At 49.2% G+C, this 25274-nt stretch overlaps 5 protein-coding genes across 5 annotated transcripts; 3 read left to right on the top strand and 2 right to left on the bottom strand.

The window, feature by feature from the left end:
• Positions 1-942: 942 nt before the first annotated feature.
• HOO65_060378 (ATP-dependent RNA helicase DBP8) lies at positions 943-2595 on the top strand (the record flags this gene model as incomplete). The annotated part of the gene is made up of 1 exon (XM_071001123.1): positions 943-2595. The coding sequence occupies one exon, from the start codon at positions 943-945 to the stop codon at positions 2593-2595; it is 1653 nt and encodes a 550-aa protein (XP_070857728.1).
• A 9937-nt stretch (positions 2596-12532) lies between these two features.
• HOO65_060377 (uncharacterized protein) lies at positions 12533-13405 on the top strand (the record flags this gene model as incomplete). Its single annotated transcript, XM_071001122.1, has 1 exon — positions 12533-13405. The coding sequence occupies one exon, from the start codon at positions 12533-12535 to the stop codon at positions 13403-13405; it is 873 nt and encodes a 290-aa protein (XP_070857727.1).
• A 5998-nt stretch (positions 13406-19403) lies between these two features.
• On the bottom strand, positions 19404-20348 carry HOO65_060376 (putative NAD dependent epimerase/dehydratase; the record flags this gene model as incomplete). The annotated part of the gene is made up of 1 exon (XM_071001121.1): positions 19404-20348. One exon carries the CDS (start codon positions 20346-20348, stop codon positions 19404-19406), a length of 945 nt encoding a protein of 314 aa, XP_070857726.1.
• Positions 20349-21870: 1522 nt separating this feature from the next.
• HOO65_060375 (putative NAD dependent epimerase/dehydratase) lies at positions 21871-22815 on the bottom strand (the record flags this gene model as incomplete). Its single annotated transcript, XM_071001120.1, has 1 exon — positions 21871-22815. One exon carries the CDS (start codon positions 22813-22815, stop codon positions 21871-21873), a length of 945 nt encoding a protein of 314 aa, XP_070857725.1.
• Positions 22816-23877: 1062 nt separating this feature from the next.
• HOO65_060374 (putative folate-binding protein) lies at positions 23878-25245 on the top strand (the record flags this gene model as incomplete). Its single annotated transcript, XM_071001119.1, has 1 exon — positions 23878-25245. The coding sequence occupies one exon, from the start codon at positions 23878-23880 to the stop codon at positions 25243-25245; it is 1368 nt and encodes a 455-aa protein (XP_070857724.1).
• Between the last annotated feature and the right edge of the window lie 29 nt (positions 25246-25274).

Here is a 25274-nt window from a genome sequence, read left to right as displayed (position 1 = left end):
CAGATGGAGGCAAACAATACAGTGGAAATTATTTATTCAGTAGATCAGAATACCCAAGGGGGCATGTCTTCGAAGTCATTATATGGCCAACCTGATGACACTTGCTACATCTTGGAGCTTTCCTTTTCATAGGCTCAACATTCTCAAATCCAGACAGCTTGCGCCTCGTACTTGTGGCCGGCTGAGTAGGTTGTCTGAAAGTCGGGGTCTTCAATGGCTCTAATATAGGCTTTTGCTGAAGTTGATTCCGTTTGGGATGCCAATGGGAGTGAAAATATTGAAGGGAAAGACTCTGGTTTGTCTCTTGAAGTAGCTGAAGAGTGTGGACACATTGTAGACCAAGAGAAGAAGTGAACGAACGGGTACAAGCTTTCAGGGGCTTTCTAGACCTTCCAGTTATAAATACATAGCCTCGAGGCTTTGCCCAGGCATTCACAGCAGCAAAGAGAGCTTGGCGAGACTCGTAAGTCCCTTCAGGCGGAAGGACATCGTCCAGAAATTGACTGATTTGTAGCGCCTCTGCTACGTCGTTTACACTTACAGCATTTAAAGCGTCTGATACAGCGTTTGCTTCCATCTTTATCTGCTATCACTGGTGTATCTGGTGTATCTGATGTATCTAGTGTAGTGTATCTGTAGTCTGCTAAGGGCACACAGCAAAATCTTGCATATACAAGCTAAAAAACTGCTTAGTAAGCAAAAAGGGAGTGCAGGTACCTAGTGGGGGAGTCTGTGTACCTGGTGCCAGCCCAGATCTGGTGGTTTACACCATGACTTTACAGCCTCTTATTGGCTGAAATAAATGGGACTGCTATCCTTCACCGAGACTCCTCACCGACATCTAAATTTTTCTCCAACCGAAAAAGCAAAGAAAAAAAAAGAAGTGACAACCAAGCCATCAAGCCTCTTATCAAAAGCTGCACAAGCTTGTTTTTTTTTAATATGCCGCCTATCAACGATGATGATGCATTGCTAAGCGATGTCAGTTCGGGCTCGGGCTCGGGCTCAGGCTCGGAGTCTGATCATTTGGATAGTGCCGACCCACGAAAGAGGCGCCGTGTTGCGACCGACGATACCGATATAAAGCTGAATGAAGACGACTCTGACTCCGACGATGGCGCGCCAATTCTGCTGGCCCCCAAAAAGAGCATCTTTTCCGGTCTAGCTGCGTCTACCCGAATCAAGAAAAAGGCCGATGTAGCTGCAATTCCCAAGATCGGTGGTCCGGATGCGCCCGAACAACCGCCTATCAGCGAGATCATGACTGCCAATCCCATCCTGGCCCCTACAGACCCCAACTTGACCTTTGGCTCGCTTGAGGTGCGCCCGTGGTTAGTTCAGTCGCTGGCTAATATGGCCATTAAGCGCCCGACGGGAATTCAAAAGGGCTGCATTCCAGAGATTCTCAAGGGCCGCGACTGTATTGGTGGCAGTCGCACTGGATCGGGTAAAACAGTCGCTTTTGCTGTGCCTATGCTACAGAAGTGGTCTGAAGACCCCTCGTCAATCTTTGGCGTGGTGCTTACCCCTACACGTGAGTTAGCACTGCAAATCTTCGAGCAGTTCAAGGCCATCTCAGCCCCGCAAACCCTGCGGATGATCCTGATTACCGGCGGCGCTGATATGCGTCAACAGGCAATTGCACTGGAAAAGCGGCCACATATCATCATCGCTACTCCAGGCCGACTGGCTGATCACATCCGCACATCAGGCGAGGACACCATCTGTGGGCTTCGTCGCGTCAAGTTCATCGTGCTGGATGAGGCCGACCGATTGCTCCATGCCAAAGGCCCTGGAAGCATGTTGCCTGATGTCGAAGAGTGCATCTCCGTGCTGCCACCTCCCACCGAGCGCCAAACACTGCTCTTCACGGCTACTATGACAGCCGAAGTCAAGGCACTGCAGAACATGCCAGTCAAGAAGGGCAAACTACCAGTGTTTGTGTGTGAGGTTGACACGCAGATGCTAGCAGTTCCCGCAACGTTGAAGCAAATGCATCTCAAGGTGCCTGTAACTCACAAGGAGCACTACCTGCATATGTTCCTGCTGACCGAGGCTAACATTGACAAAACCGTCATTATCTTTTGCAACCGTACAGTCACGGCCGACTTCCTGCACCACATGCTACGTTTGCTTGACCATCGCGTCACGTCTCTGCACTCGAGTCTGCCGCAACGCCAACGTACCGACAACCTGGGACGTTTCCGTGCTGCTGCAGCCCGCATTCTAGTGGCTACTGATGTTGCGGCTCGTGGTCTGGATATCCCCGAGGTCAGCCTGGTCATCAACTACGATGTGCCACGTGATCCCGATGATTATATTCACCGTGTCGGTCGTACAGCCCGTGCTGGCCGAAAGGGTGAGGCTGTAACCTTTGTCGGCCAGCGTGACGTCGAGCTAGTTCTAGGCATTGAGAGCCGTGTCGGCAGACCAATGGACGAATGGGTTGAAGAGGGTGTTAACCTTGAGACTAGAGTGCTACGTGATGCCCTCAAGTTGGTTAGCGAGAAGAAGCGCGAGGCCTTGCTGGAGGTTGAGGAGAACCGCGAGGTTGGCGGTAAGCGCAAGCGCGCAAAGCAGAAGCTCCGGGCTTAGATTCTTGACGCTATATGATATAGTATTACAGTTTAAAGATTTAAGAGGGAGCGGCAAGTGGCTTTACCAGCACATGGCATACCTTCTTGGAGCTAGACTGAGAACTAGAGCTATAGCTAAACGCCTTAACCCCTCTGTGCCGTGACCTCATCATGGGAAAGCCCCAGTCTGGCCTAGTTCCGGGCCTTCAGACTTCCATACTGGGGACACACACATGGGAATTGACTAGGAATATTTGTTTGCGGGTATCATAAGAAGCGGCGATTTCATAAAAGCTTTTTTTTTTCTTCATTTTCATTCTGCGTTTTACATTTCTTATTGTTTCATCTTCTTAATAAACAGAGCAAGGCAAGTCTTGCCATCAAGCTCACATTAGCTGAACGCAAGTCTTGCTAGGCATCTTGTCCATATTGGTTAGCCTTCCATCTCAGCTTACGCGTGCCATAAACACGGCTAGTCTTGCGTCTCACAGGCTTGGGGGCCCAGGCTTACCAGCTAAAGAAAATCCCGAGGTAAAGGTTTGTCCTCAGGGCCAGTAAAGACAAAAGAAAGCCCCCACAGCAAAAGTCCCAAGTAGTAGCTTGCTGCTCATGCTAAGAGCAGATGACGTCATGTGAGAAACTATCAGCACGGAGACACGATACTCCAAGGATTGTACGTTACTGGGAAAGAAGACCCTATCCTCTATCGTGCTTAGAATAGAAAATAGTTTAGCATTACTATTGCTTCTCCTCTCTTTTCTCAGGCTTGTCATCGCCATGTTGGGATTACCATCTCTTCCTTCAACTGTTGTCATGAGGGACAGCACATTAGGCCTCAACTACATTCAAGCGCTTAAATTCCTATGCTCGTAAGCGTGAGGCCGAGAGCCCGACATGAGGTTTCTTATCTTGAAGCTAATATATGCATACACTGCGGCAAAATAAACAAAAGAGCCAATGTTATGTTTCGGTAGACGAGGCTTAAGAAGGGGCGGTGGGAAGGAAGACAGAATCACAGACAGCAGAGAAAGTATTAGCGGAAAGTAAGGGAAGCAGAACATCGCCACACACGCACACACACGCACACACACACACACACCCTCTCTTGCAGTTCCGCTGTGGGCCGAGGAGTTCCGCCGTCCTTGTAGGCTTGTGTGTACATCGCCCTCTATGTACAGCCCTCTCGGAGCCTGACACCACTGCGTCTACCCGTTATTGCCGCTTTCTGGGTGTGTCTGGCTGGTGAGAGTCGCCAAGCACGGGTAAGCTGCTTGAAGATTCGAATGCAGGAGAGGGGAAGAGGAGGGGGACGGGGAACGGAACTCTTGTTTATCCAAGCTTGTCGAGGCAACAGATGGACATACTTTTGGGGATAGCTTCGGAAACCACTAGGAACAGCAACACCGACAAAGAGGGGGATTGGAGAGGAGGAGGGGAGAAGGGCAAATCCAAAGCTCTTCTCACATAATATGAGGGGTATCTGCCAAAAATAAACCTACACCAACCACCAAAGACGGAACGGACGTCCAGGCTAGGCTTAATGGCTCAACTCACGATCAACCCTATTATCTAAAATAGACACGGGACCGGGTTAGCACACACATTCTCTCCCTCTCTCTCTCTCTCTCTCTCCCATACGCATGTTCTTGTCCCGGTAACTTGAGCTTGGGCTCCCGTTGGCTCACCCACACATATACACACGTATATATCCCCAGGCAACACAGCCATATGGTTGGCTCCCCGAAACCAAAACAAGAGGTGAAGACGTGGTTGATGGATGGTTCTTTTGTCAGTGCAAAGGAATTCCCAAAAATAGCAAGCCAGATGGCAAAGTGGGAGGGAGCTTGCAGAAAAAAAAAAAAAAAAAAAAAAAGTAAAGTGCTTGCTCCGTGCACCACAGAAGTACCTACCAGCAGGAGAGCAAAACAGAGGCAAATAACGAAGGGAGAAGAGAGATATGTGGTGCATCAGTGAAAAGGGAAAAAGAAAAAAGGAAAAAATTGCCCGTGTAGACGTGCTCCAGATGTCCCGTTTAGTGTTGCAGTCCGGGAATGAGAAGGGAGGAAGAGGAGCATTGGTCCAATGATCGCTGTGCACCTGGGCCCTCTTCTGCGCCCCCGTCTCTTGCTCTTGCTGTGTCTCGGTCAATCGCTCTCATGGTTTTTGTGAAGTTTCTGTTTAGACTACCAATACTGACAATGCCGAGAGGATTTGTGTGATAGGTACGACACCGCCCCCAGGCCAACGAGGAGCCTATAACCTACCACGGCTCATTGGCTGGTCCTACCACAAGCTCTTGAAGCATCGAGGGGGGAGACATCGTTTCTAGTTTTATCGCTGGGCTTGAACTCTGACACGATGCTTGTTTGTTTATTCCCCTCTTTGCTCTTATGGTCAATCCAAAAACCCCGCTCTCATGACGAGACAGCAGCAGCTGATATAGCGCTTTCTGCAGCTGGAAGCGTACTCTTTGCTTGCTATGCAACCACAACACCTTTGTGGCCGTGTAATGCACACTGCATCACCATTGTCGTCACCACAAGGATGCAACATATGATGCAAAATTATATACATGTGCGCTCATTGCTGTCTGTCTGTATTACACTCGTTGATAGCTGGGGGGGGGCAAGGCCTGATAGCTAAGTCGTCGTCGTACTTGACTAACCAAAGCCCCGGTGCTTGACTGACCCGTCTCTCTAGGAAGCAAGAAGCGTGCGTTTTGGGTTCCACTAGAAAAGGCTTAGCCAGGCCTTTTCTCCGCGTCGTCGTAAAAGGCGGCCAGCCAGCCAATCAAGCTGTTATAGCACCCAGGCTGGGTGGAGAGGAGAGGGGAGAAGGGGGCTAAACAAGACCTTGACAGGACGAAGCCGTTGGTTGGCGTCTGTTGCGGCGAAATGGCGGGCAGAAAAGAGAATAGAATGACCGTTATTTCCGCAGTCCGAATCAAGACTGGCGCAAGTTTTTTTATGGCATATTTGCAGAATAGGGCCATACGAAAGTAATACACTAAGAAGCCAAAATTCTCTATCAGGCAACAACGGGCTCTTGTTCATCCCAAGTATCGACACAAAAATAACAACAGACGAGAGTAATTACAATTTTCGCTAGAGAAACAGCCCGAAATTCAGCGTCGCACTTGACTTGCTAGTTTCTTCCTTCCGCTTTTTTTTTTTATTTCGCACTAACCAGGACTTCTAGAAGGGCTTGGAAAAGAATACCAGTACCAATACAGAGCGACGGGGTGAATCAAGTTGAATCGAAGGGCTTGTAAAAGTAAAATTGCCAAGACCTAGGCCAAGACTAGATTTGCGGGAAGCTGGGTTTTGGGTTTTCTCTTTCATTCTTTCCCAAAACCTCGGTGCCTTCAAATGAATTTTAACTCCGATCCGCACCACAAGCCACCCAGCTTGGCAGTAATGCGCTGATACCAAGCGCTGCTTGTGTGCGTATGTGCAAACGCGTTTAAGGGATGTCCCGGGCAAGCAAAGGTTCTTAGACGCTGGCCATTGAATGGAGAAGAGCAACGGAAAAAAAAAAAAAAAAGCCAGCAGAAGCCTATGGATCTCTTTTTTTTGTTGAGGGGGGAATGTTATGGGGGTGCCACGTAGTATGCCTTGTCATCCACCTCTGAGGTTATTTCTCTTTCTGGATAAAGGAAAGAGAAAATAAAAAAGGGGGGGAGGGCGGGGTTACAGACACTCAAGACAAGAAAAACAGCCTGAAGGGAGGAAGAATTACAAGCAAGAAGAATCCCCGACGGCCCCCCTCTTTTCCTCGTCGGTAGACACAGATTCGGACTCGGTGTGCTATTTTTTTTCGCTGTTTTCTCGCAGAAAGGCGGTCGGTCGGAGGATTAGTACATAGGGCAGCGGACTCTTGGTTTATTTCCGAGGACTTAGGGATCCTGTACTGTGCCTCCTCCTCCTCCTCCTCCTCCTCCTCTAGTCTTCCCTAAGATCGGATATCTACACTAAAGCCAAGCCAGCAGGTCTCTAGGCTTCAATTTGAGCCTCTTCTTCGTCTTACGGCGGTCGAGCCTCGAATCTTGAGAGCGGAGGACAGTTTCGCCTTTGCGCTTCTCGCCCTGTATTTGAAGTTCCTGCTTGGGCCATTATTCTGTTGGCATGCTATGCTGGTGCTAGTGAGTGCGGCTCTGTTTGATACGAACCTAGACAGGCAAGTGGCAAAAACGAGGAGAGAAAAAGAAAGGTAGGCTTTAAACACAGGGTCGGCGTCTTAGCACAATCACTACTAGGTGGGTTCCAGCCATAACTACAACGACAGCAGGATATAGCTACGAGAAGAGCGCGTTCTAGACTCTGTCGCAGGGCAATTCTAGGCCTTTGTTTCCAGTCCAATGCTTGCTTCTGCTAGCCGCGAAAAGGAAGCCCGTATATGAGCTCTTTTGTATCTGCCTTCCTTTTTTTGCTTGCTTATTAACGTGGATATATGGCACCATGTTTGCTGTAACAGAACATCATGATATGATGGGTCGCCGTGCGTCTCCATCCCCGAGTCCATCAACTAACAATAGAAATAATTAGCATAACAAGAGCGCACATATGGTCCTGCCTCACATCCGAGAACCCCAAAAACCAGGGCTTGTCTTGGCCCTGACCATCTCGTGGCCCGGGATCGACGACTGCTCGGCGTGTTGTAGTTGACCGCTGTTGCCTGCCGCCAGCTTGAGGAGCATGAGCCAGGCGCAAGACAGAGACGCAAGGGAAAAAGATTTTTTTTTTTTAAAATAAAAAAAAAATAAAAAAAAAGGGGGTGTGTCTATGTGGTTTGTTTTTCTTGGAAGAATATCGTTGAGGGAGATCGCTCATCAATGCCCAGAGGTTTAGTGCGGTATATCTGCGGCCAGGCAGGCTTGGCAACAGGCTCTTGTACGTATATGATCTTGTGCATACATACATCAACCGACATGATCAAGATCCCATAATGAATGCGAGGGCAACATTTACCTGACCATGTATGTAGTCTTGTTTTTTCACCAGAAATTTTGTTCTTTTTTTCTCTTTCTCCCTTGTGTTTCTTAACCCACAGTAACATATATTCGTCCTCTACTCCATAGTCACTGTTGTTGGCCACTGCACTGCCCTCTTTGTGAGCCTTTTCTTTTTGCAACACAGACCAGGAGGTGAGTTTTGTGTCCTTTGTAGCCCCGAAGGCCCGTCCTTGTCTATTGTCAATTAATAACCCATGAAGAACCTCATCAGCTTTGTGGGGTAAAAAGCCCAAGGCCCTGGCCTGCTGGGCCCCCAAGAGGCCAAGAGGGGAGGACACAGAGGAAATGATAGTGCCAAAAAGAGCTTTGTATGCAATGTTGCTGACAAAGGCCCTGCCCTGCATTGAATCTACCATGCACTTACGGATGTATATACACATGTACTTTGCATCTTAGCTGGACTCTACCTGGTTCGTATGCTGTAAAGTGCCGTATAGCGTAGCACACGTATAGAATCTGAACTGAACACAAGGATAGCCAAGCAGCCATGCTCAACAATTGAAATCAACAGAATTCATGTGGCGGCTGGCTAGCTATCTCCAGGAAGCATCTTATCTCCTTAGTTCTGCACGCACGCAGGTATTTTAGTCCTATTGGTCTTGGTCAGTTCTGTATGCGTTCGCGCTACTAGGCAGTAGTGGCCAGTTGTGTATTTCTTGTTTACTTTTTGGCCAGGCATTCACCCTGGTCATCGTGTCTTGCTTTTGCTTCTCTTGATTTGCCGTACCACATTTCTGTTCTTGACTTATTAATGTGATGATGGCACGCCCTCCCCTCTTCTCCTCACCCAATATAGGATGCCTCTTCCGCCCCCTGTCTTTGGGCCTGGGTTTGTGTCTCGTTCACATTTAAATCTCCGCCCTCAACAATCCGAAGCGGGCCAAAAAGAAAAAAGAAATTATAAAAAAGGAAGAAGAAAAAAGGGAGGGGATGGGGCGAGAGGGTGTGCGGAAAGCAGCAAAAATAAAAAGGGACGGCGGACTCGGTTATTGGTGCGTGAAGATTAGGCGGAGAGTAAGGAAATGCCGTGGGAATGGAAAACGTTAGTCATCAGGGCAAAGAAAGGAAGGGAAGGGGAGAAAAAGGGAGCTCCCAGAAACATGGATGCATGGCCCAAACAAGGCAAAAGCGAAAGCGAAAGCGAGGGAAGGGCAGGAGCGAGAGCCGTGGGTTAGCAAGCGGCAAGGCTGGCGTCGAGGATCGTGAACTTGGATGTGGCCAGTTGTTGGTTGCTGGATGCGTGCTGTGAGACTTTTAGCGGGTTCCCTTTTTGAGGCCGCTGGAACCGTGAAATTAGCTATATTACATTGCAGCACACAAAAGTAAAAAAATCCTGTGTTTGTTATTGAGGCCACAAAGGGGAGGGACTACGATGTGTAGCAAAGCCAGAGCCAGCACAAGGCTGGGCACAGCAAGGCTTCCGAAGCACAGAGCATATACTATGCCAGGAGACTGTTCTGAAAAGAAAAGGGGAAGATCACTGCATAATAAGTCGGATGGGTGCAAGCCAAGGCGAGCAGTGGTTGAAATGCAAGATTTCATTTTGTTTCGGAAGCACAAAGCTGACAGAGCCGAAAGCAATATCGTGAGGCCAGCGTCGCTGCTCTCTCTCTCTTGGGCTGCACATCGCGCCATGTTTCTTGTTCAAATTCCTCAATCCAGAGCCGGGGTTTGCCTGTGATTCAGAGTACAGAATCCGAGCTTGGGCATTCTATATTTGATGATCGTTGGCTGGCTAATTAGTGATTATATCCAAGGAGGCGGCGCTGTGTGCGCTCTAAACGAAGTTAAGATGTGGGTTGGGAAGATGACAAACGAAGTTTAAGCGTTTAGCGCGCAAGGGTTATCCGCACGAGGGTTAGCCTCCTTGTTTGCCCCCTTTCTCCAGGAGTTATCAGATTTCGGGAAAATAGAGACTCCGACATGGCGAACGTCCTGTGTGCTCTGTACATGCCGAGGGAACTGCGCTGGGGCTGTCTTAACTTGTCTTGTTTGGGGGCCTGGGAAAGAAGCTGATGAATGTAAAGTCCGCCTATCTCCAGAAGCACAGCAGGTAGACATTGAGGGGAGGGGCATGGGATACGGGATTGTGGAAGGCAGAAGAACCTTGATGATTTTTTTTTCTTGTTCGCTTGGGTGCCATCATTTTTATTTTAATTTTTATTTTCATTTTCATTTGCATCTCTATCTCCATCCTCATTTCCGTGTGTTTTTTTCTTTTTGCCTGTTTGCTTGCTTTGCTCTATTTCGTGGCAACAAGAGCGAGAAAGACGCCTGTGATTCCTGCATTTCTAGTTAAATTAGTGTATCACTAGAGCACTTCTGGCTTAGAAATCGCACAGGGCGTCGGAGTTCATGCGTAAGCCAAAAATGTGTATTTGAAATTCCGAGGCTTGTGATGAAGTCCGGGGTAAGAAAACACACTGAGGTCGGATTTCGTTTTGTCCGCGCTGTCAAAGAAGATGCTAGAAAGATCCAAGTCTCATGTCCAAAGTCCTATTGATACTGATGCTAGCGGGGGATGCATACATGTTTCTTGGCTTCCACCTTGTCGTCTGAAGTTTTTGAGCGGGAATGCCGGACTTCTAGGCAATGCGTTTGGAGCACAAGGCCCTGAAAAACAGCAGCCTACGCTGTAATGCTGGGCAGAGAGAGCTGTGGACAAAAAGATTACAGTGGACCTAGTGGACCTAGTGGACCTTGCAGTTGGCAGAGGCTCGACAGCAGGCCCACATGGCCTTCCTAGGCGCTTAGTAGTGAAAATTGTCTGCAAACGGCCAGCTTCTTTGTTTCTGGATTCACGTTGCAGGCCAAGCAACAAAGGAAAGCTTATGGGCAATCTGCAAAATAGAGAATCGAAGGGAACCTAGGGCATCAGCAGAAAAAAGGTGAGACCTAAGGAGCTTGGCTCGAGTCATGGAGAGGCGGAAAAGCAAGTGACGTAAGTTCTGAAGGCTAGTTGCGCCCAAGGCCAAAAGCCAACTTGCTGCTAGTGCAGCCCTTTGCTTGACTCATGCGTTGCTGCGATAACAAAGCGGCTACAAGAAAGCCGCTATTTCCAGCTGGCGGAGTAGCAGGAAAAGCAGTTCTAGATTTCACAAGCAGCTTAGCTCGGCTTTGCTTTAGGTAACTAGCTATAACCGTCATGTGCTATCACCTATCGGTGACAAGCCTAGAGCCTACGAAATGAAAAAAAGGCCTGCCCTGGGTGGCACAACAAGGGCATGCCTTCGGCTCGGCTTGGTGTTAAAAGCCGGCGCCAGCTAACAAACAGAAAAGAGGTTCAGACATCGTTTAGGTTAATATTGGTTTAAATGCCGAGGTGGATTAGTGGATTAGCCAGGCAAGGCAGCAGGCCAAAGATAGCAAGCAGGGCAGTGAGTTGGCTTCTAGTGCAAGCTAGGCTTAAGCCATAGGGCAGGCAGAAGCCAAATGAAATATATGTGTTGGTATAATGCAGCAAGGCCAGCCTAGCCTCCCCTTGTCTTCCTTTGTTTTTGCCTGCCTAGAGAGACAATGACAGTAGTAGTAGTAGGGAACAGACAGGAGAAACAGGAGTGAGCTCCCCAGGCAGAAGTCTAGGAAAAAAAAAAGGAAAACAAAAAAACAAGAGACAAGTCCTACTCTGCAGGTATTCAGGCATCAGCAAGAGGGAAAGAAGATGAGGGTCGCACCAATTGCATTCTCACTTGTCTTGTCTTGTGTTATCTCGCAGCTCATTTCGCTCTATTAATTCCGTCATCGTGGGCAATTGGTAATACTTCTTCTCTTTACTCGCCGATTACCAAAAGCGAGCACAGCACGTCAAACTATATCATCATGGTGACTACTACAACACTACTTTGATTTCAAACCCGACTGAAAGTACCTGCCAAGTACTCCGCCCCGCCATTTATGCAGCGAGAGATACCAGGCAGGTACTTTAAACGGATAACGGAACAGAGCTAAACACAAAAACCTCTTCCCCCCTGCTAGGTCAGATTTCAGATTCACGATGAGCCATCAAAAGAAGGCCCAGAAACAAAGGCCCAGACCAGAAGCAGCTTTAGAGAGAGCCCACAAACAGAGACAAAAGGGTCGAGGCTCACAGCATAAAAGTGATAAATACACGCCCTTTTCGGCCTCGCTTAGCTGGCCGTCCAGTACTTTTTGGACTGGGCCCGCAAAGGATAACTAAGGGGCATTGAAAGCTCCGTGCCGCCGAGATACTGCAGACACGCCCCCTCGCCCATGCTGGCCCATAGGCTTTCCTTTTGTCCTACGTCTTTCTCGCTGTAACCGAGCCCGTCAATAGAGAAAATACACTAAGAGCTAGGCCAGCCATTTATTGAGTCAGAGTTTTTTTTTTTTTTTTTTTTCCCTTCCTGCGTTTATTGTGGGGCCCGGCCAGCCAGAAACGAGGAAGGGGCGTGTTGGTGGAATTAGGAGGAGAAAAAAAAAGGGCGATGACAAAGCCTCTGGCGCTGCCCATCGATAAATTCTGCAATTTACACAAAATGCTTAAAAATACAGCGAATTTATAGACGCCTCGGACGGAATTTGTGTCTTTCTAGCGAACAAGAAACGAACATCCACGAAACTACAAAAGTATCGCCGGCCCCCGCTCCCTTACTCGTTCTGGCTTCTTGCTCTACATCTTCACCTCACTTCGTTTCCTTCCGCCATCTTCGGACCTTCCTGATTCTGGCCTCAACTTGGTGCATCGAGATTCTCATCCGGCCTCTTATTATCTGCTTCACTGAACCGACTTCTCTTTGTCTATTTCCTTCTTCTGCTATTGCCCTCTCCACTGCGCACTGCTGCCTATATCAGCCCTGTCACTCAATTAACGGCCAGTGCTCTCTTAGCCGTAATAAAAACACACATACCAACCAGATTTTTCGAGACCCTATATATATATAACCCATCTACCTCTGCCTCTTCCCTGCATCTTTTCTCCTCCACAATGATTTCTTCACCCTCATCCAAGCCAACCCGCTCTAGCCCTCTGGCATCATCTTCCTCTGCCGACTCCACATCGCCTGCTTCATCAATCTCCTCTGTGTCTTCATTATCCCCCGTGTCTGTCAACCGTTCTACTATGTCCATGACTCAAACCTACTACTTGGCTCACCGTGCCCGTTCGAAGCTTGGAGCCGAAGCCTCTCGCTCCGACCACAACCTCCGCGTGCTTGTTGGCCACGCTAACCTTCTGGATACTCTGATGCTGGAGCTTGCCGAGGCCGAGCGCGAGCAGGAGACCTGGTACCACAACTCGCCTGGGGCTAGCAGCAAATCAACCTCAACTACATCTACTTCGCCCTCCCAGGCCCGCCACATCCAGTGGGCCGACCAGTACATCAGCCAAGGAGACTCTGATTCTGATTCATCTTCGGACGATTGGGATGTATCCTCTACCGAGGACGAGGAGGAGAGTGACGACGAAGATTTTGCCGACCACATTCCCGAAACCTCTTCTTCACTCCAACGCATGCCCAAGAACGCCGCTGCCTTCTCGCCGTCGGTCGTGACTATTTCCGCTGTTGAGTCCGACTCCGACTCTGACTCCGAGTTTGACGATGACGAGGACCTGTCACAGCTGGGTCTAGTCCGCACACCCTCTCACAGCGGCGCCGCTTCCGGGTCTCCGCCTGAGCTGGCCCTGGACTGCGACCTGGACGACTCCTCGGACGACGAGGCTGACATGCCTCCATCGCCTCCCACAGCCATCATCGATATCTACCGTGCTAGCAGCAAAAGCAGCGGCAAGGAATCTCTATTCCTGACGGTGCCACCGCGGAGCCCGTCAAGACTGGTGAGCAATGTGTCTGTGTACTAGACAGTAGCATGCAGAAGTTCATTGCTCCTGGTTCTCTTTTTTTTTTTTTTTTTGTTTTGTTCCATCTCCTCTCTTCACTTCGCTTCTACTCTCTACTCTTGCATTCTCTGCATAAATTTGCCTGCTTCGCTGCTGCTTGTTATACACTATTCAGTGCACTGTTTGCGCACTTGACGTCTTATGACTTGTTTTTATCTCTTCGGAGCCCGGGCCCCGGGATCCCAGGACTGAGTGCATATCCGCACCATTGTTTTCTTTTCCTTTCTGTTGTCTATTTTTTTTTATCCCTGTTTCAACCAACTCTTGCATCTGGGCAAAGGCGTTTCATTGTTTTCTTCTGTTCAACTAGGAGAGAGCTGTTCTTCTCTTCATATTACAGTACCGGGCCCCGTTTTTGCTTGCCGAGTAGGCAACTCTGCATCACGAACTCTGGGGGAACTTTTTTTCTTTTTTTGCTTTTTCTTGCTTTGGGAGGACTTGTCGGATTTTGGGATATCATTTGCATAGCTCGCTTTGCTCGAGTCATTTATTTATATTCTCCCACTCTCCCAGTAACATACCACTGGGCAAGGGCTTGGTCGAGTCACTATGGTTTTACTTTTCATTTATTTCATCTTATTTTTTGCTTTACCGCAAGAACATACCAAGAAAATACAATAGGAAAAGACGAGCCTCGTCTTGTATTGCAATAATTCTATCCTTGGCCTTATCCATTGTGCATGTGTGTGTATCATTAAGCAATTCCCTGTAGTGTAGTGTGTGATCGGGCGACGCTTGGCTTTGTTCGGGCTTGGCGCGCTCGGGTTCGGTTTTAAGACGGGGGTTGAAATCTCGCTGGAAAGCCGACGATTTTCAACGAAACGGTTGTCGTGCTGTGCTGTGTTGTGTGGTGTGTTGCGCGTTGCGTGCTTGCTGTGTGATGTTTGTATTGGAGTTTGATTGATAATACTTGGGGCTGCCAAGAAACTTTTTTGTGTCCGAATTTATTGCGGATTTATTTTATTTCATTTATTTTTTTTCCATTTTTCACTGCTTTTCTTTCACCGCTTCATCTACGCTGTACCGTCAGGCTATAGCAGCGCTGTTATTACTGCTACTTCTAGGAGCCCAAGTCTGGTTTGCTTTTTCATTTTTTCCTCATTTATCATCAACGCCTTACTTGTTGAGTTCTTGTTCCCCCGGTTCTTGCTGACAGTAGTCTTGTCTTACGTTTGTTTTTCGTCTCCCTGGCTTCCCCTTCGTCGTTATCTGTCCAGGCCTCGCTCGCCCTCTATCTCCATGTCTCTCTCGTCTTGCAGGAGATGACCGGCCGCCTGATCTTTGTCCTTCATGGGCCTCAATTTGCTTTTCCCTTCCCCTTTTCTCCTGCCTTGGCCTTTTTGTAGGAAACTAAAGGGAAAAAAAAAATCTTCCCTGCCGTAAGAAGAAAACGACAGCCCACCTTTTGCTACTCCTTGTCAACTCTCCATTTCTCTTACAAATCTCACGATCCTCGCCAAGCTTCAAGTCAACTTTTGTGCTTGCTTTCACTTTGTACACCCCCCCACCCCCCAATTTTCAGTCTAGTTCAGCTTCTCCTGCTGTCTCCGGTGGCTTCCTCTTTCTTTCCGCTCCCCTACTTACCCGTCCTTCTGTAAACAATCCCTAATCCCTTTCCATTCTCTTTTCCTTCCTCCTTGCGGCCACACATGCAGCATTCATTGTATTTGAATGTTCATGTGACCTCTCAGAGAATTCTACTAGAAAGTCCAGCAGGGTACTTCTCCACTTATATTTCTCCACTTCTTCATATGTTGTAAAACTGCCTTTTTAGGACAAAACCTGGCGGGGGTAAATTTTTGTAGCTCAAACCCAACCTTGATTCCAGGCCTACCTTGACACGAACCCGAATCCAACCAAAACATAAACGAACGACCGGCGAAACAACAGTAGAAAGTATCAGTATGAAATGCTGTACTAGGGCTTCTGGGGGTGCTTTGTTTTCGGTTGCTTGAACGTGGGAGAGGAAGAACGTGAGCCGCCATACGTTTGTCTTCATTAAAAACTTGCAACCCCACGATGTTCCCGGCAGAGCTTGGGCCTTGGAAGCCTCACGATGACAAAGCCAAGAATCTTCCTCCGATGCCTTAGCTGAGTGCTTCTATCCGATTGCAGCTATGTGCATGTCCAGGCACTTTCCCTCCCCTACCCTTTAGACCGAGACACAGCTCTATGATATTGTCACCTTTTAGCTCCAACTACATTAAGCTTTAGCATAGCTATTTAGAACTGCCATGCGCTAGTTCTAGGCTGGTTGGGCTATTGAAAGTCTTACAAAGACACGGGCCAGGACTGCTTTCAAAAAGCCTTTGGAAGGCTAGGCATACAAGCCTACAACAGAAGCACCTAGCTTTACTCTTACCTCTGTTGTCTCGCTGTGCGTCGGCAGGCACTTGGTAGTTGGTGTCTGAGCTGATATGGGGCGCTACGTACTTATCTAGCATCATATCGGCAAAAGCCTTCCTAAAGATATCTGATGTGTATGTAAGTCAACAACTCCAGGCTATTGGCCCGGCTGGCTGCTCGATCTGCGGCCACGCTTTTAACAGCAAGCCTACTTGGCGTGAAAGAACATGGAGAAGGTGCACGAAGATCCCTAGACAGACTGCCCCCTTTTCCCCCAAGCCTCACCATAGCTAGCCTGAGAAAAAAAAGCAGGGCCACAGAATGACCAAGGCCTAACCTCCTGTGCCCCCAAGACCATCTCGGACTACTCGGCGCTGGCTTCTCTCCGGGGACAGCGCCCCCATATCGCTAACAATCAAAAAAAGTCTGTTTGCTAGGCAAGCCTAGTAATGGGTAGAGTTGTCACTGAAGGGGTAGTAAGTGGGCCAATATCTTGGCTTATTTGTCACACATTGCCCGAGGAATGGTTGGATAGCCCCCATCCTCCAGCTCTAGGGTACGATAGAGCAGAAGGGCGTCATTAGCATCCTTTGCTTGACAGTTGGTTAGCTGCTGCTCTGCACTTTCCGGATTATCGCCCTTACCCTCCCCTAGAAAGAAAAAGGGTAGTATCTACCCGGCTGCTATGGGGAACTTGACCTAGCTAAACTCGCGATGAAAGCGATTCTCGGGAAACTCCCTAGAAGCCATGCGCTTCTCCTAAATAAACTTGGCGGTGGGCGCCTTGGCGGGGTTGAATCGGCAATCTTCATACAGGAAAATGCAGTTATTGGCCAAGGTATAGATGCATATGCCTACGTCACCTCCCTCAGGGTAGAAATAAGAGCAATTCTGCCCAGTGGGTGGCCTAAAACGGCCTGCGGACTTCTCGAGCTTGACAACGAAGAGCAAACACGACAACCATATTGCAAGTGTCAGTGCTGCACATGACAAACTATCGATCGATACTTGTCACTGCAGCAAATGACCGGCATACTCTTCCCATTCTCCTTCCTTGCCATCTTTAGGCGGCTTCAGAGGATAGTGAGATTTGCTAGAGCCTCAGTCTCATAGGTGTAGTTTGCCTAACCCGGCCCCAACCTCTAGCTGTAGCCTTGTCGAAGTGGATAGGCAATGGGATCCTGAGACAGGAGAGAGAAGAGTTGGGATTCAGGCGGTATGGAGGTCTTCCATATAGTGGTGACAAACACTGATTTCCCTTCTTCTTTGTTGAGCGCAGAGAGGATCATTATCGTTGTTCCTTTTTCCAGTGCTCTCCTTTGCTCTAGTCTCGTAATTTTCCTGCCCGCAGGTTTTCCCTGACTCACCCCTGGGAATACACCATTTCTGTCTTGTTCTTCGCTAAGACGCATACCGGGCTTTTAAAAAGCTGCCTCCCCCGCCTCATGGCTACTCGCACGCCCCTCCCTGGTTTAGTCGAAGTCCAATATCCCCGGTCGGGTTTTATACAACCAACTGGCCGGTTGACCAAAAGTTTTAGATCTCCTTGCTCCCTTGCACTTTCACCCGAGCTGAGCTGGATATGTATCATCATTGCTTCTTTGTTGTTGAGCTGTCCTTTTTTACTTCCATTTGTTATCTCTCGCTGACACATACATTGCGCACAGCTCTGGCAAAACGAAACATCAACGAGCACGAGTAAATCCACTAAACTCAGGGCTAGGCTGGTCCATTTGTAATCTCGAATCCCTCAGACTCAGAGAGCCCATCCCTAATCCTTCTGCCTTGGGCTCGGTCTATACACATACGTACGGACAAGTACGCAAGCTTGACTAAGCGGCCTTAGCTTGCGTAAAGAACACATGAAATAATGATACTTCCCAAGAACCTTTCTAACCTCCCCTTTGTCGGCTCGGTCGAGGCGCGGCTAAAACAGCAATCAAGGAAGTCTTCATGTCGGGATTAACAAAGAAGGGCCTGTAAGCGAGGTGAAAGACAACATCAAGCAAGTTGGTCTGCATGGGTCGGAATTTGGGCCCGCTCCTCAATCTAGACCAGGCCTTGAGTTGCTCGAGCTTGAAACAACAATAGGTCGGAGCTAGATCGTCTTGTCCTGTGCGAGCTGTTTTCTCCACTCATTGATCTTGATTCGGCCTCTTTATTTATCTGCTGTAAAAATTCCATCTGCAAAAGGAGAAATAGCCACACACATCGCCACATAGACACATACATAGAGGCGCACATAAAGGCCTATCAAACGTCCCAAGACATCCGAGGCGGTGAGCCGCCCTATGACAACATACAGTCTGAGACACACCGAGATTATGTATGTCTGTCGGTATGAGGCATCACATGGAGCTGATACGAAAACATTGGCATGGAGACCAATTCACGTCTTTCACTAGAGGGGAAAAAAGAGCTTGCAAGAGCGACGGGAATGGCCTGGCCTGGGGAAGGGGGGAAGCAGGAGGGGGATCAGAAGAGAATCTTGCACTACAAGCAAACAAGCCACAAGCCACAAGCCGTAAATCACACTCTAAAAAAGACTGGACGGCACGGGGTTTCTTGAGTCCCCGACTCCAAGGCACAAGAGGAAGAAAGTTAATAAAAACGGGGATACCATCAGCCCGCGGATCTCGCACCCCCCTCGGGTCATCTGGAAAGAGGGAGGAAGGGGTTGTTTCCCATGTGATCCGAGTTTCCCGGCTTTCAGGCTGACTATGGGTTCTCTTTGTCTGCCTGCCCGCCCGACCATCCGCCTTAGCCCTAGACAAAGCTTAAAAGAAGAGAAAACATGCTAAAAGGCATAAACTTTGGTGTCTTGATTTTTTCTGTCTCGTGATGGTGTCAGCTTGGTTGTCTGGTGACTTACCTTTATGTTACAAAAATGGCCCGACTGTCCTTTGCTTTTTCGTGTACATATACCACTGCAGGATATATATCTGGCGGTGCAACGGGTAGTGAATGGTACTATCTTGTGATATTTACATGTACATTATTATATATACGTGGCTGGTGTTGATTGATAGTTCTTATGGTCGTGTCGAGCCTCTGCTGCTTTCAGGAAAACTCGGGGCAGGTCCCTTCTCTTGCTTACTCATTACTAAGCAATCTCTTATCGATAAATATCCGCTCCTGGTTAAATGATGTGCATCCGCAACTCCGCCAGTCGGATTTGCTGTCTCATAGCGTAAACAATCTCGTCTAAACATGCATCATAACCTACGCTTTCAATACATCTATAGTTTCGCACATCGCTCGCAATTGCTTCCACATGTTTCTCAACACCTGTCGAAACCGATTGACAGTCTGATAGTCTTTTGTCTCCCGTTTTGGGTCAACAAAGAAACAAGGTTTGAAGCCCGTCTCAAAGTGTAAAGGCCCCACAATGCTGGTGGTGCGGAGTTGGGCGGCAAGCCAGGGCGGGGTGGGTTTTTCCCTGGTCAAGGAAGTACATGTACATATTTTTAAGACCCACTGTTTGCATCTAGAGTAACTGTAGAGAGTGTGGTAAAATTCGAACAGACAAGTGAACCTAAGAAATTTATACGTGGTAACCATGATATCTACAGAAAACTCTATATACATGATTCAACCTGAGCGTGTCTTGCCATTAAGCCTGGGCTTGGAGCGAGTCCGCAAGCTTAGTGTACGATCCCTTGGTGATGTCCTCAAGGATCGGCGTTTCCTCCGGCTTCCATCCGAGCTGCTCTCTAGCCTTACGACTGGAAGCCCGGCTCGATGACGTCAGGAATGTGACCATCATAGGGGTAGTCATGCTTTCCAGAGTTGCCTTGGGAATGCTCACCACTGGCACCTTGAGCACCTCGCCAATCGCCTCCGAAATCTGCTTAAACGATACATTATTGTCCGATACTGCGTGATAAATGCCCGATGTTTGCTTCTCGGCCGCCAGCACGTACACTTCGGCGCAATCACGCACATGCACCGAGCTAACCAGGGCCGAGCCTTCATCGACATACGTCGCCGTTTTTCTCTGCGCTGCCGAAGCCATCATCATGGCCACACCGCTGCCCTGCTCTCCGTACACGAAGGCTGCTGGGCGCACGACATTGACCACCACGCCATGCTCCACGCCCTTGTTAAGCGCATATGTTTCGTTCTGGCCGCGTAGGCCAAACACAGTGTCTGCGTACGGGGCTGTCTCGTCGGCCTCACTGCCGTCAGCTGGCTGCGTGGATACTAGCACACCGGTAGTCTGCACAAACACCGAACCAGGCCGCATCGCGCCAATCACGGCGTCAATTACGATGCGGTCCGTGTTCGAGGCCTCTTTGTAATCAACGCTTGGCTTGCGCAGGTCAAGGTCGTACGCCACGTTGATGAAGTAGTCGGCCTTGGTAGCTTCAGAAGCTAGAATGTCAAGAGAGGTCAATTCACCACGAACGGGGGTGGCACCAAGTGCAGTTAGCTTGGCATCGCTTGATTCGCTGCGGGAGAGGCCACGCACGGTCCAGCCGCGGGCAATGGCCTTTTTAACGATTTCAGAGCCAATGTAGCCGCTACCACCGGTGATGAAGGCGTTCTTAGTGGACATGATGAGTGATTTCTGCGAGTTGAAGCAAAGTGAAGGGTATATATTAAATGGCGTTGGTGGGAATCTGCTGAAAAGTGTGAAGATGGATGTACGATGATAACCGAGGAGAACAGAAGCAGCTAACATTGGGAAGGTTCTTCCTCTTTATAGACATCTGAAATCTCAGGAGTTGCTTGCTATACTCATGGCAGTCGCTTGTCCATATCTGCCTTTCCTTTTTTTTCTTTTTTCCCTCCCTCCCGCCATTCTCTAGCGATACAGACAGCGTGTGAGTCTGTGTCTGTGTTCTGATTTATAAGACATGTACACTAAACGTACCTATTAGATTTATGAAACGGGCATCTGTGAAGGCTTCTCCCAAACTAGGGCTAAAGGAATCTGATGAAAAGCTCCCTTGGGCGGAACTTTCCCCATGAATCAAGCATATGGAATATAAAATCCCATGCCTTGATTTTCTCTTGGCTGGGGTAGCTTTAGGCAGCTTAGTCTTAGCTAGCTCTACATTTCCTGTGCAGAGCTCGGACAAACTCATCCATTTCTGCGCCGTTAATTCAGGCTGGGTAGTTTGTAAGCTTTCATGATAGACGCATGGGTTAGGGCAGCGGCCGCACAGGACGGGGGTTCTGCTTAGTCTAGCACTGCTTGGCGAGAAACACGGGTTGTCTCTCACAAGCGACGTAAGAAGCTTCAGGCTTATAGGGACAAGCATGAGGATATCTAGACATAAAATGTCAGAGAAGCCTACGGTGTCTGAGATGTCGGTCGCGGGTGGCTGGTTCCTCCCCGCGATCTGTTGTCTAGAATTAGGGTTAGAGGATAGTTGTCGGCTGAATAGAATTATATCATGTACCTTTACAGCCTCTCATGCTTTTAACATAACTCGGGCCTCTGAAAACCATCCGTTCCGAAGCCTTCGGAGGCCTTTTATAGCCGACATTAGTAAACCCTCCTGTATTGTGGTCTATAAGCAGCGGGCAAACTGGAGCTTCAGTTCCTCCGGTCATCCTGAGGTTGACCATCGATACCAATAGGACTTTCTACTGCGTGCAAATTCGTGCAGCACTAGAGCTTGGAACTAGCCATGAACTCCATATTTTGGGTTTTGACTGCTCAGCTGCATTAGTGTGCACAGCATGTCTCGGCCAGTCATATCTACAGTGACGCGCTGCTGGCAACGGGGCACTCAAAGATCTCGCTCGGCGGTTGCTTCCTGGCGCCCCTGCTCTACGCATAATTTCTTTCGCGGGTTTTCCTCTGCCAACTGAAACTGATTGATAGCCAGTTGTGCCCTGTTTTTAAGCCAACCAAGAAACAATATCAGAGTACAAGAGGCCAATAATGCCGAGGGTGTGGGATTGGGCGAGGTGAGTCTTCCCTGCCTAGCCTAGAAGGTACGTATCTTTTCAAGACCCACAGTTAACAACTTATGAGGAGACAAGAATGTCTCATAAGAGTATTCGTATTGATGATGGTATCTACAGAAAACTCTATATACATGATTCAATCTGGGCATGTCTTGCCATTAGGCCTGGGCTTGGAGCGAGTCTGCAAGCTTACTGTACGATCCTTTGGTGATGTCCTCAAGGATCGGCTTTTCCTCCGGCTTCCATCCGAGCTGCTCTCTAGCCTTACGTCCAGAAGCCCGACTCGGCAACGCCAGAAATTCGGCCATCATAGGGCCAATAGTATTTTCCATAGTTGCCCTAGGAACGCTCACTGCTGGCACCTTCAGCACCTTACCGATGGCCTCCGAAATCTGCTTGAACGACACATTATTGTCCGATACTGCGTGATAAATGCCCGATGTTCGCTTCTCGGCCGCTAGCAAATACACCTCGGCGCAATCACGCACATGCACCGAGCTAACCAGGGCTGAACCTTCATCGATGTACATCGCTGACTTGTTCTCCGCTGCCGAAGCCATCATCATGGCCAAAGCGCTGCCCTGCTCTCCGTACACGAAGGCTGCTGGGCGCACGACATTGACCACCACGCCATGCTCCACGCCCTTGTTAAGCGCATATGTTTCGTTGTGACCGCGTAGGCCAAACGCGGTGTCTGCGTACGGGGCTGTCTCGTCGGCCTCACTGCCGTCAGCTGGCTGCGTGGCGACCAGTACATCGGCTGTCTGCACAAACACCGAACCAGGCCGCATCGCGCCAATCACGGCGTCAATTACAGCACGGTCCGTGTTCGAGGCATCTTTCATATCGATGCTTGGTTTGTCCAAGTCAAGGTCGTACGCCATACTGATAAAGTAGTCGGCCTTAGTAGCTTCAGAAGCTAGAACGTCAAGAGAGGTTAATTCACCGCGAACGGGGGTGGCACCAAGGGCAGCTAGCTTCGCATCACTAGATTCACTGCGGGAGAGGCCACGCACGGTCCAGCCGTGGGCAATGGCCTTTTTGACGACTTCAGAGCCAATGTAGCCGCTACCACCGGTGATGAAGGCGTTCTTAGTGGACATGATGAGTGATTTTTGCAAGTTGAAGCAAAGTGAAGGGTATATATCAAATGGCGTTGGTGGGAATCTGCTAAAGAGGTTGGAGATGTATGTATGGCTATAATCGAGGAGAACAGAAGTAGCTAACACTGCAAAGGTTCTCCCCTTTATAGACGCACAAAGACTCACGATTTGCTTGCTATACTCATGGCCTCCTGGTCTGTATGCACCTTTCTTTTCCTTTTCCTTATCCCTCTCTATTTTCACCATTCTCTAGCGATGTAGTCAACGTTAAGTCCGTCTGCTCTGATTTATAAGACATCTACACTCTATCCGCCCATTGGAGTTGTGGAGCAAGCTCCATGAAGGCTTCTCCTAAACCAAGCTTAGAAGGATGCGGCTTTCGCGAGCTAAGCTTACCTTGTCAAGTCCTTTTGAATAGAACTCCACCCATAAATCAAGTGTATCCAACAACGACGACGGCTTGATTTTGTCTTGGCAAGAGTAACTTTGAGTACAAGCCTTAGTTATCCTTATATTACCCATGCAAAATTCGGATAAACTAATCAGCTTCTCACCGTTAGCCCCGACTAGGCGGTTTGTAAGCTTCCCTGATAGACACAGAATGAGGGGGCATTGCTTAGTCTAGTACTGCTTGGCGAAAAATGTAGATTGTCTTTTGTAAGCAACACGCAAAGCCTTAGATACGACGCAATGTTGGAGAAGGCTATGGTGCTGATATATGTAGGCCGACTCATCTTACATAATGCTGTAGTGCGACTAGGGTTAGAGGGAAATCATCGGCTAAACAATACATCATTTACCTTCACTAATATTGCTAATCACGACGAAGTAAGCTTAGCGTTTCATTCTTTTTGACCTTGCTCTCGTCTCTAGAAAGCGTTCATATCAAAGTCTTTGGAAGCCTTTTATGGCCAACTTTGACGAGCTCTCTCATATTACGACCTCTAATCAGTGGGCAAGCTGGACCGTTGATTTCCCCGCTTATTTTGGGCTTGGTCATCGATACTAATAGAGCTTTTTTTTGTGTGCAAATTTGTGCGGCACTAGAGCTTAGCATTAGCCATGAACCTCTCACGCTGCATTTTGACTGCTCCGCTCCGGAGCCGGACTGCATTAGTGTGCACCACGTGTCTTGGCCGGCCACTTTCACAGAGACGTGCCGTTGGCAATGCAACCCCAAAACCCGCCGTTGAGCCGTTTCTTTCCGGCGTCTCTACCTTGCCAGAAAGACGCTTGATTTCCGTTTCGGGTCCAGACGCAGCCAAGTTCCTCAATGGCGTGGTAACTGCCGAGATTAAGAGCGATGGGCCGCATCCTCCGGTGCAGTATGCAGGGTTCTTGACTGCACGTGGCCGTGTGGTCAATGACGTGTTCATCTATGCAGATATCCTGGGCATCGGCAAGGACGGGCCTGAGGCGTCGTTTCTAATTGAGGTGGATGCAAGCGAAGCACAGGGCTTGGAGAAACTCATCAAGAAGTACAAGCTGCGGGCAAAGTTCAACACACGGCTGCTAGACCAGGGCGAGGTGGGACTATGGGTAGCGTGGAATGGGAAGGGCAAGGCAGCCTTGAATCGCAATGTACTGCAGAGGTACTACGGCGGCCCGGTAATTGCTGCGGCTGATGCGCGCCTGGCGCAGCTAGGATCGCGCATTCTATCGCCCTATAGCTACAAGTCGCCTGCTGGCGTATTGGGCATAAAGAGTGTCCCGCCGGAGGCGTATCGTTTACGGCGGTATCTACACGGAATTGCGGAGGGCCAGGCCGAGATTTTAAAGGCAAATGCGCTACCGATGGAGATGAATATGGACATTCTAAACGGAATCAGCTTCAGCAAGGGCTGCTATGTCGGCCAGGAGTTGACGATCCGCACCAGACACCGCGGTGTAGTGCGCAAGCGGCTGTTGCCGTGTGTAGTATACACCGAAGAGCAGACGGCCCCGAAGGGTCTTGAGTACAGCAGCCATGGTGACCTGGCGGCCAACATCCCACAAGACACAGGTATTTTCCGAGCAGCCAAGAAGCGGAGAGTCCGGTCGTCAGGCAGGTGGGTCGGCGGGGTAGGAAACATTGGCTTGGCACTGTGTAGAATCGACTCCATGGCAGGGCTCACAATTCCCGGAGAAGAGCCGGATGCTCCGGAGGTATACAACCCGTTTGCTGAATTTGACATGAAGTTCCAACCCAAGAGCGAAGTAACCATCGAGTCCCGTGTCCCTAATCCCGATGGCATTACCGAGGAGCCGGTGGACAAAGATGGGGGCGCGATAATGGAGGCTCTTTCTCTTTCGGCCAATGACAGGGTTGAACATACGTTGCGCGTAAAACCGTTTGTGCCCGAGTGGATGAGAAGCGCATTGGACCAGCAGCTGGGAAGGGCTAAGGACGAGGAAATTGAGGATGAAGCAGAGGAGAAGGAAGAGCAGTGAGTAGTGGTCAACGGTGCTATGAGGCGCCA

The sequence above is a fragment of the Ceratocystis lukuohia genome (genome assembly GCF_044167205.1).
Source record: "Ceratocystis lukuohia strain C4212 chromosome Unknown Supercontig6_pilon, whole genome shotgun sequence".
Classification (NCBI taxonomy): domain Eukaryota; kingdom Fungi; phylum Ascomycota; class Sordariomycetes; order Microascales; family Ceratocystidaceae; genus Ceratocystis; species Ceratocystis lukuohia.
Note: the sequence above shows the minus strand (reverse complement) of the source record. Positions and strands in the feature narration are given on the sequence as shown.